The 21,573-nt window shown below is 48.0% G+C and overlaps 1 protein-coding gene across 3 annotated transcripts in view; it reads left to right on the top strand.

Moving 5' to 3' along the window:
• The window catches only part of PAX5 (paired box 5), a 121,938-nt gene that overhangs the window by 72,498 nt on the left and 27,867 nt on the right, over nt 1-21,573 (top strand). For 2 of the 3 annotated variants that reach the window (XM_017821124.1, XM_017821123.1), the window contains one exon: nt 15,100-15,201. In XM_017821124.1, coding sequence (XP_017676613.1) covers nt 15,100-15,201 — 102 coding nt within the window. Of the gene's footprint in view, nt 1-15,099; nt 15,202-18,075; nt 18,176-21,573 lie in introns of those variants that run through there. The other variant, XM_017821126.1, reaches the window with a different exon arrangement.

Here is a 21,573-nt window from a genome sequence, read left to right as displayed (position 1 = left end):
GTCCTGTGCTGCCTGTGCTGCCTGACCTGCCTATGCTAGCCAGTCCTAAATGTGTCCAGGTCTGGTGTAGAGACAGAAAAGCTAGTGAGATAGGCACTGGATGAGGACAAAACTTGAACTGATCTTGCTGAGCCAGATCAGTTTGCCCAGCCTAGTCCAGGTGACAGAGTTGCACATGTCCCCTGAGATGTCTGGAGAGCATTGCCCATCTTTCCCTGTGGAACTGCACTGGGAACAGTCATCACAGGAATGAGCAGACACTGGCAATAACTGGTGTGACAGGGACATATGTTACATGTGTCATGTAAGCTGCACATGTGCAGGGTGAAGGAGTGCAGGACTGTGCCTTTGCTATTTGTGTTTTTGCCTGTTGCTGCTGAGGTCACACCAGGAGGTGCTCCATGCATCCCTACATCCTGTTCCAGAGCATTCCCATGGCTTCATCCAACCTACAGTGACCAGTGTTAGCTCTGAAGTCAAATAGTTGGTCATGAGAGGTGTAGGTAGCTGCTGTGGTCTCCCACTGTGAGGATGCACAAGGCTGCAGGAGGCACATCGGATCTTTTGGGGACATGTAGAGGTGGGATCACCAGCTCATGGCCAAGTGCACTCTTGTTCATTGTATAACGGTTCACTGCTGTTTGACAGGCTTGAGCATGCAGTGCCACAGGCTCACCACTCAGGAGATAAATTTTGTCCATGTTCTGCTGGGGTGTTCACTACCTTCAAGTCTTGATATCAACTCAGGTTTTAATGAAAGAAGCTTTTAAGTTCTCAAGATATGAGCGAAGTATCGGTGGGCCCTACTATGACATGGATAATGCTCCTTAGATGTGACACTACCTCCCTACCTCGACCACTGTGTGGTGGGCAGTGGTGCCTGTCCCCGTGCTTGGCCCCTTGGAGTAATGCAAAGCCACTGCTTCTGTGTGTCACCTCACCTGAGGCTTCACAGACTGCAGGGTTACCTTTGTGCTTTCCTCTGCAAGGCGCTGCCTGCAGACCCTCAGCCAAGCACTCCCTTTCTGTGGTGGCTGCTCTGAGGCCCCTCAGCTGCAGCAGGCCTCTGATGGGGGGGTGTCCCTCCTGCTGAGGAAGAGTGGACCTGCAGCCCCCACAGAGGGGAAGGCACTGTCATTGCTGTGAGGCTGGTGCTCCACCAGAGCCAGCCCCCATGCTCGTCACCATTCCTCTGGCCCCACTACACGGCAGCAGGGACCAGTGGTGGCACCACAGGACTGGAGAGAAGAGGGGAGTCAAGGTGGCATTCTGTCACCCCTCCAGAACATGGTCCCAGCCCCTCCTCCTCAGTGGACCCATTGGGGTGGTAGGAATACCCGGCAGCTTTGCTCAGCATCACATATACCCCGTGGAGAGCAGAGCACTTCTGCCCCCATCATCAGAAGTGCTGTCCTGAAGTCACTCCTTTCTCTGAGCTTTCTAATTATTCCTGTCCAATCTTTTGTCATGTTTTCTTTTAACTATTTTTCCCTTTCTTCTCTCCCCCTCTTTTTTTCCCCTAAAACTCCAGCACTCCTCTCCAGTGTATTAAGAATGTGAGTGAAATTGATGGCTGGAACGTCTGAAGTCTTTATGATGATGAATGACTTTCACTGCCAAAGCTTTTATTGTCTCTGATTTGGGAAGAAGGGGAGCGGCTTTATTGTGACCAACTGTCATGCCATTTAATACAGTTATAAATCCTGATGCCGTGACGGGCACCGGGGACCTCCTCTGGCCACTATCCTACCCTGCTTTTGTCCCTGCTTGACATCCTCAGCTGTGGTGCAGACAGTGAGAAATGTGAGCTGGGAACTCCCAGGTGGAGGGTGATGGCTGAGGACAGGGCAAGCCCTGAGTGTCTTACCCAGATCCAGGCAGGCTGCAAAGCCCCTGGCTCTCAGGATGGGTGGAGATGCCCCATGACCTTGGGCACCAGTGCAGCATCCCCCCATCCTTGTGCTGTTACTCATGGGCTGCTTCAGTCCTGCATTAATGTGGCAGAAGGGGAATCTCCCACTGTGGCTTGGAGCAAATCCAGTTCCCCATCTCCTTCTCTCCTCTAGTCTGAACTCACTGAAGGTTGCTTCCCATAAAGTAATCCATACGTGTGTTATTTTCTGAACTACATGGTGCATCAGTTGAGGTACACATCTACTATGTTATGAGAGATGATGGCTACTCACCAGACAGCTCAGAAAGAGGTGAGACTTGGAAATCTGAACTTGGTCCTGCTACTGCACAGGGCAGATGAAAAATCAATTTGTCTTAAAGTGATTTCAAATGAGATGTTTCAGGTTCCTTCAGCTAAAGAGAATAAAATATTTCAAACTTGACAACTGAGAATATTTAATGGAAAACAGTGAAACCTAAGTGTCAATATTTCCGCAGCTTCACTGTTTCCATCACAGAATTCAGGTATAGTGCCTGATTTCAACTTTTCAACTTATTCCAGGTTAAAAAAAGCATTACAGAAATATCAGAAAAATAGTACATGGATTGTCGATCTGGACTTTGTTGAACCCTAATTAGGATGTTGAAATCTAGGGTGTAAATATTTCTCTTGTGAGTAGAAAACTGCCGATGACATTAGCAATGATGCTTGGATTGGAAATGTCTCCATCTCAGATTAATTCCAGATGCAGATCATAAATACTGATTCTTGTGAGATGAAAATATCAGTATGGGTTTAATGTTGCTGCAAAAAGATTGGTGGAAGCCGTTGGGTTTTCTTTCCCTCTGTGCTTGTACAGCAAGTTGAATAACCAGTTGTCAATATGCTCAAGTGTTTCTGTCTCTGGATGCGCCAGTAGGCTGCCAGGTCGTGCCCACCCATGTCAGTGTTGACAGGGTTCCCCTGCATGGGAAGGTGTCTGTCTGCATGAGAGCAGGTGGGACAGCAAAGCCCTAGGTTGCCTGGTGTCTGGCCAAGTGCTTGCAGCCCCAGCACTTTGCTGGCACAATGTCAGTCATTGGGGTGGGCACTGCTGGGGGGTTTCACTGCTCCGGCTTGGGACTAAAGGGATTGCCATCAAGGCAGGTTTGCGTGGTGTCTGAGCTTCTCCTTCTGCTCTCACTGCTTGCAAAGACCCTCTGGATGTCACTGCTGTCCTTTGCAAGGTGCCTGGAAACCCACGTCCTCCCCTCTTGCCTGGTTGCCTGCTTTCCTGCTTTCCTCTACACAGCTGGGGAGCATGAGGCCCCTTCCCTGCCAGTGCCATCCCAGCCTACCAGGTCATGTCAGGGACCCAGTGCTCAGCAGCCTGCCAACACAGGCTTGCCTGGATTCAAGGAGCCTCCCCAGGCCATCATGTGTAGTCCTTAGACCTGGGGGCAGTGTACCCTCAGCTGCCAGGCTGGGAGGAGGAGGTGGACTGCCCTGCCTGGAATCATATATCAGATTATATATCATATATCATAGTACAGATGCTCTGGAGCAACATCTGCACCTGCAGGGCCTTTTCAGGCAGTTCCTGTCACAGACCAGCACCCCTAGCTAGTGGCAGCCATGCTCATGGTGTGTAGGGTACCAGGTCAGGAGCATCCTCAGATGCCCATCATGGAATGGCTGTGGTGGCAGACAGTGATGGAGGGGATGTCTCCATGCTTTTCCTCATGCACTGCCGTGGGAAGGTCCCAGAGATGGATTCATGGCCTGGTACAGGCAAGGCAGCTGCCTGTGCTGCTCCCTCCGAGTTGTCTGCGGACAGCAAGATCTTTCGGTCAAGTCTCCAGACTGAATCCTGAAGGTCTGAGCCCTACTGAAGAATGCTCTCCCTTGGGAACAGCTTCTCTGTCCCAATGGCAGCTCCCAGCTTGAGCCAAGGCTATGGACCTGCAAAGTGTGCTGAACTGCTCCCCAGGGCTGCCTTTGCCATGCTTATCCCTTTTCTAAACTCATAAATGAGATTTGTTAAATGGACTGAACACGTGAGGTTGGAAACATTCTGCATTTCCATTTCTTGAAGAGGGAGAGGTTGGAGGCCAGCCACCTCTCCCCCTACATATCCATTAGTTTTCAGGAGCATCCATGGCACCACAGTAAATTGCTAACAATGCTCTAGTTTCTACGCTACAATTACTACTGTTTGTTTTTTTCCTATAGTTCCAGTGTCTGGAGCCCTGTTACAGTGAGAAGAGTTTGTAACTCTTCACAAATTGATGGTTATTTCTTTTTAGTCTCCTCTATTGCAAAGAGAGAATAGAAAACAGCTTCTGGGCTTTTGCAAAAATTCAAACAGTGAAAAAGAAACAAAAGGAAAAATATTTTATTTAAAGATCTCTTGGTAACTCAGTCTCTCTTGTGATTTTTGTGGAGTATTGAACACCTAGCTGGGCAGTTGCAGCAACAGAGATCCCCCAGATCACAAACTTTTCAAGGCGCTAATCATCTTGGTCATCTTAACGTCTTTCCAGCAGCACAGTGATTACTCTGGAGACAGTCTCCCTGAGCCTGCTGTGCTGCTCTTATAAGAAGTATTGCTGTGCTGCAGAAAGGAAACAACAATAAAGGGAATATGTTGCTTCTGTATGCGTTAAGAGCACTGATCAAACCACATGAGATCCCATTTCAGACATAATGTGCATTGGAGGGCAAAATTAGATTGAGAAGTAAATGGAGCCTAAAATTTCCATAGCTTTATTCGTCAGAAAGCTGTTTCATTGCATGGTTTAATTCTCCTACTTCTTTCATTCATTGAATGTAGCGTGCTGGCTAGAGTACATTTTAGAAATAATGGGATTAAAAAAACCCGTCTTTAATTTGGTGGTGGTTGTGAGGTGTGTAAGGCTGTTCAGACCTGAGATGTGAGGTGATATGAAATGCAGAAGCATATTACACAGTAGCAGAAAAACAGCCAAACTCGCACTTTCCTCATTTTAGCAGGAAGAGGTGTTTTGTTTTAGGATTGTTATTTTATATTTTGGCTTTTGATTTTGGTTTGTTCTGCATTTATGTAATGCTGAACTATTTAAAGTTGGGTTTATTATTTCTATTTTAAAGTTTCATTTCATTGCTTCTTGTGAATTACACTGAGTGATGAATGGCACTTGACCAAAAAATAACATTTTCTAGTCTAAGACCTGCCATGGTGGCAAGCCCATTTTTTTACGTGAGGTTTCTTTTCCCTCCCCTTTAAACATGTAGATTTGACAGGAGGAGGCTAACTGGTCTCTCAGATAAGTAGACACGTGGGGTTTTTGCCTTCAAAGGAAACACTTGATGTCATTTCCAAATCAACACAGATTGCTGAGGAAAGCACTTAATGTGCAGTGAATCCCTTTTGAAAGAGTGAAAATTGGCACCAGTGGTGTAACCAGACCAGGAGGACAAGCCTATGTTTTTCTCTGTCCCATGCACACCTTTTTGCATCCATGCTTTTAGGCTGCATTCCTTGCTCTGTTTCCTTTCCAGAGCCTATGGAAGCTGGCTTGGCTTCCCTCATGCTGCTTCATCAGTTCCCACATGCTAACTGTCTCAATTTTGGCTCTTCCTACCTTGCATTGTGAGCCATGGAAATATAAATGGGGAGAGGAGCCAATTTCAGGCTGCTTTCCAGAGAAGGTGTCAGCAGACCTGAAACCAGCTGAATTTCAGTTAAAACTCTCCATTTCAGTGGTATGGAACTGGAGTCTCATTTTTGAGATCTCATTTTGACCATCAGCAGATCCCATCCTGTCAAGGCCAGGACAAGCTGCCTTCCCCTGCTCCTGAAGCCTGGTGTCTGGGGAGGCTCTTCTCCACCACACTGGTGGAGGGACCGAGCCTTGGACCAGAAGTCAGTGGGGCCTTATCCAAGCTTGGGCTGTTGGGTCCTTGGGCCACCATAGCCCTTTTTGTGGGCACCGTCTCTGGCTGAGCACACACAGGGTCCAGCCTCCCTTTTGGCTGTGGCAAGGCCCTGCAGATCCAACGGCTGCCACCGTGTGCTGAGCCATACTTGAAACTAAAACAGAGGAGAATAGGTTTTCCTGCCCTGTGAAAACATTCAATATTTTTACTTTGTTCATGTCTGTTTCCTATTAAAAACAAACAAACAAACAAAAAACCCCACCCAAACCCCCCAGATCTGAAGAAATTTTAACAACTGAAATTACTAAACAAGGTAAAACTGGCCCAGAGCAGTGTGCACTTCTTGGTTTTGTTTAGGACACACTTTGTCTTCAGTACATTACATTTTACATAGAAAAGTAATCCTAAACTTGAAAATGAGATTTGAAATTTTTTTTAAAGGAAAATCAAATATTCTAGCATCTTCAGAACTTTTCACATAAACTCTCAGTTTAAGAGTTAAAATGCACAGATGAACAGCTCTCTACTTGCATAATCCAGGGTTCCACCCTTCAAATTTTCTGGGGGTGTTTCTGTCTCTAATGTAAAGGTTTCATTTAAAAATATCCTTGCTTTATACAGTAGTATAAAGGTGAACCTGAAGTCTGTGGTCTGCTACCTCCTCCTCACTGTGTGCCTGAAGATGCTCTGCTGTGCCTGTTTGTCCCCTCCTTTCGGAGGCACAGTGCTCCTTGTTAACAGAGGTGTTCCCAGGGTTTAGACACGCAGGAGCAGTGCAGAGACAAGCACCTGCGTGGGATTTGTGGGCTATACCAGGCAGACCCAGCTCCCCAGAGGACCCTCTCCTGCAGGGTGCTGCTCCAGCCGCAGCCGTGTGCCCCATGCTCCTTATGACCTGTTGCTCCTCTTCTGTTCTCCAGGCAAGTGTGGGAGGGGAAGGGCCCCACATAAGGGATTCAACAGATCCAGACCACCATGTATCTTCCCATAAAATCTCATCATCTTCGTACTCACCTCCATCTGCCCTCCCTTCCTCTCTGTGCCCCCTGATAGATGAAACACCAGAGATGGGATTGTGGTAGTGTGTATCTGGAGTGTAGTGAGATGCTCTCTATCATTCTGTCATGCATTCCCATGCATCCCCACACTTTCCCGCATCCCCACACTTTCCCACATCCCTCCACACATGGAGCTGGGCACTGGAGACCTAGCCAAGCCAAGCCTGGCTCCACCCTGACCACTAGTGGCCCTACTAGCCCCATGCTGGTGTTGACAAAGGGAAACTTTGTGAGGGATGAAGGTGTTGCTTATCATGGGCCAGGGAAAGATTCCGTTATGCTGATGCATTTTAATGTGTGGCCAATTGTCAGCCACACAAGACTTAGGGTAGGGGTGGGTCCTTACAGAGATGTTGTCAGAGTATCTTTCCCTGCTCCTCACACAGGTATCCCCTCCAATACAGTGTGAATGTATACGTTGAATGAAGGGGTCAAGCTGGGGAATTCTAACCTCACATGTGTTATGGGAGGGTGAAGAGAACCAGGGGGACTTTAAAGATCAAGGTGGATAATGGTGCAGCTCAGCTCAGCTCTGCAGAAAAAACTTCATTCTAGCAACCCCAAAAAGTATGTGAGAAGCAGGACTGTTGAGTTGTTCCTGGAGTGCAAGAGCTCTGTGGCTGCACAGAAGAAGGGACAGGAATTTTATGCAGCAGTAGCCAAAGGAGATTGTCCAGAAGAGAAGGTGGCAAGTGCAGAGCACTCTGGCTCTGCGCCAGAGATTTCTAAGCAGAGAGATTTCTAATCACAGAGATTTCTAAGCAGAGAAAACATGGGAGTATTTGTCTGTACTTCTCCATTGCATTGTTGCTTTGCTAGAAAGCACTGTTCTTCCTCCCTTTCTCTTTTCCTTGCCCTGCCTCTTTTTTGAAAGTGAAGTTGTGTCAATGGGAAGAGTAGCAGACACACTTGCTCCAAAGGGCAGCTTTGGACATCTGCTGCTGCCTTGCAGATGATGAGAAAAATAGCCCCACATCTGCAGTCTCTGTTTCAGTGCAGTGTGCTTAATATAAATTTTATAACTTTGATAGCAGATTACAGTGCCACTGTCATGAGCACTTGCAGCCCCAGTCACAGTGGACACTGCATTTCAATACCTCCTGCACTAATCTTTCCCCCACTGCTCACACTCCCTGGCTGCTAATTTCACACAGGCCCTTAAACATGATGGATAATTGTGTTCTGCTTATCAATGTTTAATTTAAGGGCTGTTCCATCTGACCTGGATGCCCTTTGCAAGAGCTGTGCCTCATTATTGATTTCATGGTCATACCTGTGACATTACCTGCTTTGTAGGAAGTAGACTTTGACATTCCTGTGAGGCTTTGGCAGCCAGAGCTAATTGTCAGAAGAATAATCGAGTCAGCAAAATCATTACAGGTGATCTGTGTGTTACCACTGTTTTATCTGCCTCTAATTAGGTGCAGGAGAGGTAACTCATCACAGTAAGCACACTGCACTGGGTTTGATGTCCACAAATAGAGCAAGATGACCACAGGAGGGGAGTTATTCATTAACAGCAGCAATTCAGTGTGCTGGGGTCCCGCGCTGGTGACATCTCCTTTCCCAGCAGAATGGGGTGAGATGCCATCCTGTAGGCATTGGTGGTACGCAAAGTCTGAGCCACTTTTGGTCATATGCCCAGTGGCTCTGGACCCAAGGCAGTAATGACTGAGGTGCTGTTGTGCTCAGTGTAGAGCAGTGATTTGTACGCGACAAAACCAGGTAGTTTTTTTGAGACATGATTGTCTCTGGTTCCAGTGCTCCACTGCCCTGTGCCACTTAACTGGGCACATCATGGGTGACACATACTAGTCCCCAGGTGGTAAGGGGCTCAGGAGTCAGTTGACTGAACTCATCAGGTCCTTTTCCTGATAACAGAATTGTACGTTTGACCAAAACCTTTTCTTTAGGATAACAGTTGGAACTGGGCAAGAGAAGAGCTTTTGTAAGTGGAAGCTGGATTTTTCAGAGTTATAATCAATTCTGGTAATGGGTATAACTGAGATACACTGGAAATTTGGGCTTACTGCACAGAGATGAAGTGGCTCCCCAAAAACGTCTCTGCCAATTACTTGTTTTTGTTTTTTCGGATGTTAAGCGATGGCATGCCTGGCTATAGCATTCCACAGCTGCCTCATGTCTGTGGTAGCTGGTGCCCAGTGTGGCAGGGAGGCTGCTGCTTCCACCAATAAAGAGAGCAACATGTTCAGGCTCCTAGGGGCAGTGGTCCCCAGGGGTCCTGGCAGCAGACCAGCACCAATGCAGGTCCCTTTCTTTGCCACTGACATTTGCAGGCACCTGACTAAGGCTGTGCCATGTGACAGGGCCAGGAACAAGAGCTCAGGATGGGTGCCATCCTCCTCCCATCACAATATGGGGTCTTAGAGACCACGTGAGGCATTTCAGAGGGAGCACAACCTAAAGCCAAGTTCATCCAGCTGAGTGGCCTTTTGGAAGAAGTTTATCCATTTTGCTGATGCCCTGCAGCAGCCATTCTGTAGCATGCCTGCATGAAGGCAGTGTCAGGATTCCTCCCATGCAGAGACTGCTGGGCAAAGGGCTGTAGAACTGCAGACTGAGTGGGATGGCACTGGAAGCACCTGCTTAGCTTCTTGCATGATTCTGTGGGTTGACGTGGCAGCATCTCTTCATTTCCAGCTTTCTTAATGCAAACCTGCATTTCTAAAATTGTTTTCTGGAAAGACATGAAGAGCAACCTGTGTGTTGAGCCACGAGGCGGTGTGGGGGGAACTCTGCTCTGTGCTGCTCGGCAGGTCTGGGGCAGGATATGCTTTTGGCAGGGGTGGAGAGGGTGTGGCAGCCTGGGATGGAGCCTGGGGAGATGCTGGTCTCTGCCCCTGGAGCACCTTTGCGCTGGGTGCAACGTAAGGTACATGCTACCTTGGGTGGTTTCAGATGAAGGGTGTGTGCTGCCTTGGGTGGCTGTTTCAGATGGGCTGATGCCTTGTGGTGATACTTGCAATGACAGTGGGAACACAGGGGGATTCACCAGCATCACTGGACTGACTTTCCCAACATTGCTTACTTGTTGATGTAGAACCTCTGACTCTGGAGAGGGGAGGCTATCCTAATAACCCAGAGCACTGCCTCATTCTTGATCATGCTCCTGAGCTGGTGGCAATTGTACACCTGCTATGAGCATGGAGTGGCAGGTGAAGTGTTGGCTTCCCTTGATGCAGACCATGGTGCATCTCCGAGAGCAAAATCAGCAGCCCCACCGTTGCAGAGGGTGTCTCTGAGACAGCAGCAAAGGGGCTTTGTAAGCCCCCTCCCACCACCTGAACCACCTACATTTTCTGATGTATCCTTTGCTGTAATTAATTACGTGTCCAGTGGGCTCATTTCTTTCATACTCTTACTGCCAATCTGTTAGATAAAGGGAAAAAAAATGCTTTAGTGCCCTGTGGTATTGAAAGTGAAGGGTTTTCACACTGTCAGGGTAATGAATTCTGCACGGGTTTGAAGCACCTGAGCTTGGGGAAGTCCTTGTGTCATGTTTCTGGGAGTGACAACCCCCAGTGGTTAATTACTGCCATGGATGAGAGCTGAGCTGATAGCAAAATGAGATAATTTCATTACTAGTTAAATTTGAAGTTAATTGGATTCACATTTACACAGAGTAGTGTACAAAGACACACTTGGAAATGCTCTTTGCCACCTTTTTATTTTTTTTTAAAGGTAGATAAACTGAGGAATACTTCTAAACTGCTCCCACTTTTTTTTTTTTTTTTTTTTTACTGCAGTTTGGAGACAGCAGAGTCCTTTACTGTCACAGGCTGCTCTCTGTTCCAGCCAGCTTGTCCTGCAATGGGAACATTTGCTGATGCTCAAGCACTGCTTGCCACATCTGCTCAGGGGGTGATGCTAAGCTCTTATGCAGCTAGTGGCAAAATTTCACTTATGGAAGAAAATTACTTATTTGCATTTTCTTTACTAAATAATAGTTTGCTCTCATTGTGAGTGCTGCCAGTTCCTGGTGAATGGAGGGACGGACATTTGTTGACTATCTTCTGTTTACAGAGCCAAGTCCATTGACATGTGGCTTGACCATCCAGTCCCCTAGACTGTTGATATTGTTATTATTCAGTATTGTCATATTCTGGTTTTTGGAGTAATGTGGGATGAATTCTGGCAAGGACATGCCTAAGGCTGGAAATGATGTGCAACTTGTTGGCCTTGTGCAGTGAACCCATGGTGGCCTGTGTATGTGCAGGAGTGTTTGTGGCAGGAGTAATCTGTCGATGGTGTTCTCCCTAAGACATTCTTCCTCTGGGGGAGAATGAGAGATGGGTCAGCACTGCCTTGCTGATGAGCCCATTGGAGGTGCTCACCAGTGATGCGAAAGAGCTTGATGAGGTGGTCTGGAAGAGGCAGCAGGGTGAAGGAGATGGCAGGGTCCAGGCTGCATGAGCACCAGAGCAGCTGCGTGCTCTCTCTATCATGGAGGTGTGCCAGTCTCAGGTCAGCAGGTACCACTGAAGGTACTGGTACTGGTACTGCTGGGGCTACCAGCTTCTCAATGGGGAGGCCACTCGGGGCAAGACTCAGCAAGATATTTTGGTAGTTGGTGCTTAACAGTGTTGTCAGAGGCTGTTGGAAAGAGATTGGTGCTTATCTTGGAAAATCCTGTTCTCTGCTCCATTTGAGCCTCTCTGTAGGCTGGACCTGCCATCTGATTTGCTCTGTCCTGCACAACACCAGCCTAGTGAGGCAAGGGGGCAGCTCTGCTCCATCTCCAACTTTAGGCATCCAAAATAACCTCCAAAAAGTTTAGAATAAAAACATTTAGGAGCAAGTGTGTCTTGAAGGACCTTGCTCTCTATGTCTTTGTGCCCCACTGGTAAAATGTAGGTGTTCCGTTCCTCTTGGCTGTTTTGCCTGAATGGATAGGGCAGGAACAGAACACCTTGGGGCAGAGACTACTTCTTACTCTCTCTTTGTGCCTGGTGGATTAGTGTTTTTCTCTTAAATCAATTATTTCAGTGCAATTGAAGCTTGACAATAAAATCTCATAGAATGACAGAATATGATGAGTTGGAAGGGAGCCACAAGGATCATAGAGTCCGACCCTTAACCTTGTGCAGGACCATCCCCAAGAGTCACACCATGTGCCTGAGACTACTGTCCAAATGAATCTTGAACTCTGTCAGGCTTGGTGCTGCGACCACTTCAATGTTCCAGTACCCAACCATGCTCTGGGTGAAAAATCAGAGGGTGTTGGGTACTGGAATAGATGGGATGTTCCTACCCTTTTTTTTGGGGGGGGGGGTACATTGGATGCAATAGACAGGACGAGGTGGTATTGAGTACTTGCAGCTATGCCATTGATCACCTTCGGCCAGCCCCCCAAGGCGCTGCCTGAGCCCTGGCTGTGGGGAAAGATTTGTCGGCTGATGACAGAACATTTAATTTGGAAATGGGATGTAGTGGAAACCAGCCAAACCTGTGGAATACACTATAAGTGGTGTTTCCTTGATTCACTAAAGAGGTGTTGCTCTTCATGCTGTCACCAGCTGTGGTTGCATTGCTCGGTGCCATTGACAATGATGCTAACTGTGCTGATTGTGACAGTGGCTTTGGAGAAAGTGGAAAATTTTAGTATTTCAAAATATTGAAATAAATTGCAAGTTTTTCTTAATAGCTGTTGGAAAGTGAGGAGTGGGGAGTAGTCGGTGTGGAGCAGTTCAGGAAGGAAAGCTCACTCACAGACCAAGGCACCTTTGGGACAAGAGACGTCATGCCATTGTGCAGCAACACCACACTGGTGAGGAAGGGAAGAGCCACGGTGTCACTCCTGAGTCTATGGAGGGCTCCTGGATGGCAGCAGTCAGGCTGTGAGGTGTTTGTCTGCATTAGGGACAGTCCTTAACTGAGTCCCTGCCAGCACTGGGTCTGAACTTACCTTCTGTGACTTAATTTAAGTAGATAGCAGATACCTTTGTCTTCTCCAGGCTGCAGAGATGACACAATCAGAATTTAATTTTATGTTGGAGAGAAGGAAGCAGGGCAGTGATGAGGGGAGAACATTTTAATCTGAAAGAGCCATTTTCTCCCTGCATTGAATAATTAGAATTCATGATGCCATTCCATGAGGGATCTGACTTCTCCCTAGAACTGGAGAGCAAATTAATCAGTTGTTTTGAAACTTAAATTCTTTCAGAATGTGAATGCACCATAAATATTCTGTAGGAAGGACCTGAGAGAAACAGTGTGCATCCCAATTTGTGGATGCAGAGTGCTTAGTAAAGTGGGGCATGTGCTGAGAGATCACTGCAGCGATGCTAGAGTTTTGGCACAGACCCCTTTATCAGAGGGCAGAGGGGAAGTGGCCTTCATGGCCATGGCCCAGGGATTGTAAGCTGCAATTTGCAATAACTCACGTACTTTTCTCTTATCAAAGGACGTCTCATTTCTTTGAAAGATATAGGAAAAAAAGAAAGATTTTTATTTTTAGATCAGCTCAAAATGAAATCATGGCTCAAAATCGCTACTAATCTAAAAAGTTTAAAAAAAGGTTTTGGCTTTTGGGAAAACATTCAGTTTCAACCTCTTCAAGCTCTACAGACTTGAAAAAAGTTCACTGACATAAAAGCAAGTGCCTGCAGAAAGCAGTGTGAAAACCAGAATCTGTGCATTTCTTCTTGTCAGTGGTGGTAAAATCAACAAAACCACATTACTTTTCTTCCTGATCCAACATGCTACATTTTGATGAAGGAACCTGCACTCACTGTGCTTTTTGCCCAGCTTATGGACTGTTTTCAACCACCAGGATCTTGGAGCTAGGTGGAGCCAGAGTGGTTCCTGACCTGTAGAGGCTGAAACAGCAGGGGCTCATCCTTTGGGCCAAGAGCTGCCTGCATGCAGGGTCCCTTGCCTGAGGTGCACACTCAGATTTTCAGAGCTCAGCCCCCATGCAGTGTCTCTGCTCCTGAACTATGGTTTGGCTGTGAGGGTTGTCTCATTCCCCTCATCATCCTTGGAGGAGCCACTTGGCAATCCTGGAGGCCCTGGAAGTGCGGGGGTGGTGGACTGATGGGACAGGTCCCCATACGAGAGTGACGCCCTGAGCAACTTGTGTGATACTCACACTGGGAAGGGATTGCAGGGCCTGCGTCCAACTGCTGGCCCAGCTGTGATGCTGCAGGTTTAATGCTACCAGGCACCTGAGTGTGTCTTGAAGGCCACTAATCTCTGGGTAAGTGGTCTGCCCAAGGATGCTGTGGGAGTCCAGAAGACCATGAGTGAGCTCCAGGAGTCCCTCTGGGAACAAGGGATGGATCCTACCTGGTGAGGTCATGGAGCATCAATTTCTAATGGAGGGTCACTTTTGGCTACTGCCATTGCCAGTTTCCCTGAAATTCCACCGTGGCAGCCTGAAGAGATGGTGACTATCCAGTTGACTGTCATATAGGACCAGGATCCAGGCAGGATTGAGGCGTCACTTCTGCGGTGCTGCGTGAGCCACACTGTCTGACCTCCTGTGTTTATTCTGCCTGCAGTGCCATGTCCCGTGAGGTGCTGGGAGCTGTTTCTGGGAGGGCAGGAAGGAAGACAGGTCCAGGGGCAGAGGGAGATGGAGAACATCTCCACTGCTTGTTTTTGTGGGGTTATTTCTATAGAAGACCTGCGGGTACTTGATTAAAAAAATCATGTTTCTGCAGCTTAAGGAAAGCATTGCATAAGGCTGTGTTTGGGAATCTGACTCTTCTTCTGGCACCACAGCAAGCTGTATTTTAAACCACTTTCCTGTCTTAAGGTCTTGCGTTTGTCCTTTTTTTTTTTTTAACTGCTTTAATGAGTGGCATCCTCCATTGCATTTAGATAGTAAACATCCTTAGCCCGTGCACTGTGATTTTCTAGAGAGTTTTCTGAGAAAGTGTCTTTAAGATCAGTGTTTTTGCCATTTCACTGTTTCTGACTTTACAAATCTAAGCTTTGGAGGAATTTGGGAATAGGGGCAAGCAGCCAGAGTTCAATCGGGTGCATTAGTCTCCCTGCAGAGCTCTGCTCTTCCCCTTCCCGTCTCTCACTTCATTGGAGCTTTGTGGCAGCTTATAGAGAAAACAAAATTGTGCCTGCCCTCCCTGCCAGCCTGGAAATCCCATGCTGGTCCTCACAGAGTCGTGATGACAAATGCATGGCTGTGTTCTGGGTGCTTGGGGAGATGTAAAACCATGTCCGCTTGCCGCAATGCTCACGTGGTGATTTGTTGGTTTGATTCCTCAGGTCGTGAGCTGGCAAGCACAACCCTCCCAGGATACCCTCCTCATGTCCCTCCTGCTGGACAGGGCAGCTACTCCACTCCAGCGCTGACAGGAATGGTGCCTGGTGAGTCTTCAGAGGAGGGAGGGGAAGAAAAAATAAAAGGAAAGAAAATAGCATTTCAGGACGGAGGCTTTCTGTGGATGTTCTGTGCTGAGGCAAGCATGAAGCAGAAGCCACAATGCTGAAAGGGAAAGGGGGTGTGGAGTGTTCCTGAGTAAAGTAGGACCAGGCTCCCTAGCACAAGAGGTCATGCAGCCTGCAGAGTGCCAAAGTAAGGCATTGGCACTGGGATACTGAAGGAGCTTCCAGCCTCCCTTCTGTGGACCATGAAGATTGTTCCATGTTGGGCCATGCCAGGCTCTTCCCATCTGATTCAGGCTTTCCTCTAACCCACCTGTTTTCTCCCAACACACTGTGTCCCTCTCTGCTGCCTCAGAGGTGAGGTCACTGGCCCTGGGGGCTGGATGTGTCTCAATACTCTTGTGTGCAAACTCGAGTCCTGGGGACACTGGGTTGTTCCCAGGACACTGTATTTCTGTAATTTCCTTCCCCTTCTGGAACCTTACAGTGAGAAATGCGGGTGGCATGAGCCGGCTGGTGGCCACTGCTTGCCTGTATGGCATCAGGAGGTGGGGTTGTGCAGGTATCTGGGGTGGGCAGAGCAGTATCTGCAGGTTGGTCACATTGTTGGTGTCACCCAGCTGCAGATCTGTGCACAATCTAAAGTAGGATGGTGACATCCAGGGCTGGCAGCAAGCAATGATTGGGACACAGCAGCGGGAGTACTTGCTCTTTTGTCTTTTCTGGGGAGTTATCAGCTGTTTGGGAGCAGCTGCCAGGGTGGGATGGTGAAGCTGCAGGACGTGGGGCTTGGTGGTGCTCATTCCGAGGAGTGTGCTTTGGTGATGTAGAGTCATCTGAGCTGATTTTCCCAGGTAATAGATTTTATTTTTAACTACATATAGGCTTCTGTGACCCATTATATTGAATAACTGCACTGTTCCTCTCACTGGTTCCTTTAATAACAACCTTCTGCTCCAGCTAGTGTGAAGGTCAGCTGCAATTCCTGTAGGTTCTCCATCTCATTTAAGTGAGAATTTGCTAACTAGCATTCAAAATGCCTTCTCAATTCTTCTTTGACTTCTGTCCTTTGCAGGATCACTCTCAGAGCCTTGCTAGAGAAAACACTGCAGTCCTCAAGGGGCTGATGGTAAGGCAGGTGACAGACCCAGTCTGGTGCCATAGGCACATCCCTACTTGTTCCGAAATGGCCAAATTGCCATGACCGAGCATGGGCACATGCTTGTTGTGCCAGCTCTCAGGGATTCATCTCACAACTTGCATCTGCCTTGTACTCATTTTTGGAGCCTCTGCTAGAAATCTCCTTCCTTGATAAGATTTTTAATCATAAGCCATGAATTTCTGCTCATAATTAAGCAATTGTGTGAGTTAAGTGCTTAGAGACATGGGAGAAACATATACATCATAAGTCATAGGCAGTGTTTTGTTGCATGCTTGTTGCTGCTGCCATTGCTTCTGCTGCTGTGAGTAAACCTGGTCCTCAGCACAGTGCAGGTGTTCATCTCCCACTTTCTGGTGTCTATAGCTGCCTGTGGGGTAGGGGAGACCCTCTGGCTTCTGCTTCAGCTGGAGATAGCATTTGCAAGCTGTGTGGATTCAGCTTTGTGCTCTGTGCTTATCTCTTCACCAGCTGCCACGCTGCTCATCCCAACAGGAGCAGTGTTGTCCCCTGCCAGACCCAGGTCCTTCCCTGTCTCTCATACAGGCAAGAATGCACATAGGAGCCTGTCTCTGCTGCATCTCCATGCCTTGTTCAAACACGTGCTCTACGATTTCACATCTCCTTCCTCCCTTTCCTGCAAAACCAGGGACTTGCATATCAACAGGGAATTTCCATTTCTACGTGGCTTGTGAATGTCTGCCATGGCAGACAATAAACTATTCAAATACTTTTCTCTAAAGGAATCAAAAAAAAACAACACATGGCTTTGATTTCAGCCCAGAGCTTTAGGAACTGAGAGCTAGCATGGCTCGAGGCTCCCATGAATGCGTTCTCTCTGAAGGTCACTGGTCCTTCTCCCTTCTCCTGCCTTTTGATGGCTGTCACCCTTTAGAGGTGACTGGAAAGGAGCTCTCCCAGCACCCAGTAGTGCTCTGATGTCTCAGGGCACAAGTGAAATGCCACGGTGAGGACAGATGGGCAGATAGGTGGATAAACTACTGGCTGGGTGGTCAAGCTTGGAGATGCTGGCAAGTGTCACATTCCAGCTGGGTGCTGGTGCCAGGCATGGAACTGCAGTTCTTGGCCGGTGATATGTCTGGGTTAGCACCTTCATCTACAACCAGGAAAGAACACAGTTTGTCAGGTGTTCAGGTGATGCCAAATGGTGTGATGCCACCAGTAGGCTCCAGAGCAGAGTGGTAAGATGGAGGCACTGTATTTGTGCTTAATTAGATGCTGCTATTTTTGGTCTGTGTTTTGGCCCAGCCACCTTTGAGAGTCTGTTCTTTTCCTGCCAAATTATGTGAAAACAAGCACTGATAAATGAGAACTCCGTCCTTGAAGGAAGCATTTTGTATAAACTGAAATTAATTGGGGCCTCACTATTGGCCAATTGGCCCTCCAAGGGCATTTGAAGAAGAAAATAAAGAGGAGTGTGATGAAGTAAGCCCCCAGGCTAATTTAGAAAAGACCCCCTGAGGCACAGCACGTAGGTGCAGGCAAATTCCAGTGTACACACGCATGCGTAAAAGGGGCACCACTGACATAATGGGGGGAGGGACCAAAGGCCTCTGGCTGGGCGGTGCTGGCCACACCTGCCCAGGTAGATGTCATAGGTTAATTGTATAAAAAGTAGAGAGCTCTTGCTGGGAGCGGATTCAAACTTCCCAGGGAGGACAATGTTGCCTCTGCAGGGCCGCCCGCCATCCTGTGAACCTGCCAACACTCTGGGCATGCAGCCTGTGCTATGGGGAATTCTGCGGTCGGTAAGACAACCTCATAAATAATGCCTGAGTGAGTGAGGGGTTGTCCTGGGGGCTTGTTTCCCTTCTCTTTCCTGTCTCTTGGCTTCTTGTTTTGTTGGCTGCTTCTTTGTAATAAATATTGTTTTGTTGAACTTTCGATGGTGTACTGGTTTCAGTTTCGGCAATCTCCCTGCTACAGTCACCAAGGCAGACTGGGGATGTGTGAAACTTAGCAAGGGCAAACAAAAAATCTTGCACAGAGGAAAGCAGCACTTTGCAACAAAAAGGGCTGAGGACTGTTTGGCTGCTGAAGGGACTCCAGGCACGCAGGAGACTGGAAGCTGAGCATTGGTTTGCCGTGTGCACTGGTGGAGCTCACGGCAACACCATTCTGGGCAGGAGCTGGAGGGAAGGAATTATCCCCCTCATTTGGAATTTGTAGACTCACAATGAGAACAGTTCTGTTTTGGGCCCCCCAGCATAAAAAAACAATGGACCCAAGTCAGAACAAGCAATATGCAAACTGGGTATGAGAAAAATCTCCAAACTTTTCCCCCAAGAGGTCTCTCAGAGGGGCTGTGCAGTCTCCATCCTTGAGGGTTTCAAGGCCAGCCTGGGTGAAGCCCTGAGCATTCTGGCCCTGTCTTACTGCTGATCCTGCTGTGAGAAGGGTCTTGAGACTACCTGAAGACTCTTCCATCCTGAAAAGCCCTGTTATCCCATTACTCAAAGTTTTGATTAAGGCACTACTGGAAATGTGCTGCAGAAATTTGTATGCTTCTGCCTGATGCCGTGAGCACAGTTGTAGTCAATAAGCTGTTAACAGGGAAAGAACAGGTCCCTCTCTGGAAAAGAAGTGATGCCAACAGTCCATGCAGATGAGACAGCTCTGCTCTAGACCCCAGTCACCATTAAAAGACAGAGCCATGAATCTCCCTTTGAGGCCAGAGGGAGCCCTGTGGACAGCTTCCCTGTCACAAGGAAGGTCCTAATGTCTACACAAGGGACCAGGAGAAATCACATTCTGTGTTCCTCCCCCAATCCATGACTATGGTCTCACCCTCCAGCAGCCTCCAGTGTTGCCTGCTTCCAGCCCTTGGCTTGGTATCCTATCTACCTTGTGTGGCATCATTCACGGGAAGCCACAGGGTCTCAGGAACAGCCACCAACCTCACCTGGGGCAGGGGACACAGCAGCCCCTGCAGCAGCTTGCACAGAGTGAACACTTCTTTTTAGCCCTCATTGTCTGGGGTCTGATGCCTTGAAGAATGAGAGTTTATATTCCTTGTAAATGTTCATTTTGTCTAGTGCATCTCTCTGTATATTCTCATCTGATTAGAGCTTTAATCGACTGTTGATTCCTCCTAGATTTGTGCCCACCTGAGGGCACAGGATCCTACAGGTTAATGAGATGCTCTATGCAGAAATTATCCCCAATAATTTGGTACTGTTGTTACTACTTTTTCACACCATGACTGTGCCCGTAATGTGCTGTCACTTTGGAAATATGGAGCAGTGTTTTCCCAGCAGCCTTTCCTTTGTCTCTGGAGAAGAGCAGGCAGGAGCAAACTCTTTTCCATCCCATCCTGTACTTGCAGCCTGGAGCCTGGTACCATCCGGCTGTGCTTGATCTGTTCCAAAGAGGCAGTCCCAGGGCTGTTTGCCTCTTCAGATGGAGACAGTGCTCTCTTCTGCTTGCAGCTGTTGCTCCCTCTGTTCTCTTGACTGCCTCACAGATGGGTTTGGGAGCAGAGCATCAGCTGGCTGGGAGCACACAGTGGGAAATGCAAGATTTGCAGAAATTTTACTCCCTGGCCTATGTGAGTGACTCAGAGCCCTTTCCTGAGGTGAAGTGTTTGAAAAGAGGGGCAGCTGCTGGAGGTGAAGTGTTTGAAAAGAGGGGCAGCTGCTGGAGCGGCCGTTGGCTGGTCACGGAGAGCACACTTTTACCATATTTCTCTCACCTCTGGGAGGCTGGACCTTCTCTCCAGCTCTGCTCCTCCTTGACATGGGCTCTGCGGCTGGCATGAGGACAGGGACCAGTGCTGCTTGCCTGGGATCTTTTCTTGGTCCTCTGTTGCTTCACACACAACCAGCCTGTTTCCAGCACTGGGTCAGGTCTGTCTTCACAGATCACTACTTGTGCCTGTGGGTCTATTCCCGAGAGATATCTGAAGGTTTGTGTCCTCTCATGTGTGGGGCAGATGGTGGCCATCAGCAAGGGGACAGAAGGGAAGACAGGAGGAGTGGTGTTGGAGCTACAGCATGCATGCCTGCTCCGATGACTATTCCAGGAGCTGTCTCTTTTGGGTCCTAATGGGACTGGGCAGAGTGGCTTGCAGCAGTTTCATTGCTGAGACAGGGCTTGAACAAACTATGCCTGTATCTAGTTTCAGCATGTGCATGCCCTCATCATCATGCTCCTGATGCTGCAGCTGAGCTGGACAAAGGTCATATTCAAGTAGCCATAATAATTCACTGAAATACTTATTCCCATTCTTGTGTTAAAAGTTCTGGGACAGCAGAGCCTGCTGCCCTTCTGTTTCTCATTCCCATTCCCTCATCCCATCTCCAGGGTTGGAACCTCCAATCTGCCACCCCTTCTCCCCTCCCTGGGGCTGCCGTTCACCCCATCCCCTCCTCTCCGGCTGGGCCCTGCATGCCCAGTGACAGGAAAGGGTAGACTGTCCGGAATAGTGATGCTGAAAATATAGTCATTATTGGGACTCTCGAAACCCAGATGTCCTTTCTGAGCACCGGTAATTTGTTTTTAATGAAAAACCATGCAGTGACCCTGAACAAATGAATTTCCTTTATAAGAAGTCTATGTGCAATTACCTGACTAAAGGGATCTGAAAACAGTGACATTCAAAACTGGGCTTTGAAAAGAAAGGTATAAAAAACAGCAACGTTTTCATTAGCAGTCTTTTATCTGGAGAAGATGCTCATTCTTATGTGTGAAGGGGAAGGAGAAGATGTTGTGAAACAAAAAACATGGTTTTCAAACATATTTTTTAATTGTGGCTGGCAGGTATTGATGCAGAGGAACAGTGAGGTTGTGTGACCTCTTCCTGTTGGGACTGTTTCTCACACCTGAGCCTGCAAGGGATAGCACCCTCCCTCAGCTCACTGGCATCTAGCCTGCAGCAAGGGGCACAGGGGTCCAGAATGCCATCCTCATGTTACGGAGGGTTCAGGAGGCAGCCTGTTCAGATGTGGGACTATCAGGATCCAATCTGTAGGTATTGGTGGGGTTTGGTCCCCCCTACCATGCTGAAGACTTTATTGATAGTTATTTCATGTGTTTGTGTTTTTGTTCGGGCTCTACCTTTGCCTAAGTTTTGCAATAGTGTGTTGTAATCTCCTGATGTGGCAGTAAAAGAGAGGCAGCTGAGAGGTAAAATGCCTAAAACCAGGGGCAGAGAAAGCAAATTGCAGTATGTCATA

Source organism: Lepidothrix coronata, unplaced genomic scaffold (assembly GCF_001604755.1).
Source record: "Lepidothrix coronata isolate B3197 unplaced genomic scaffold, Lepidothrix_coronata-1.0 Scaffold89, whole genome shotgun sequence".
NCBI lineage: Eukaryota > Metazoa > Chordata > Aves > Passeriformes > Pipridae > Lepidothrix > Lepidothrix coronata.
Note: the sequence above shows the minus strand (reverse complement) of the source record. Positions and strands in the feature narration are given on the sequence as shown.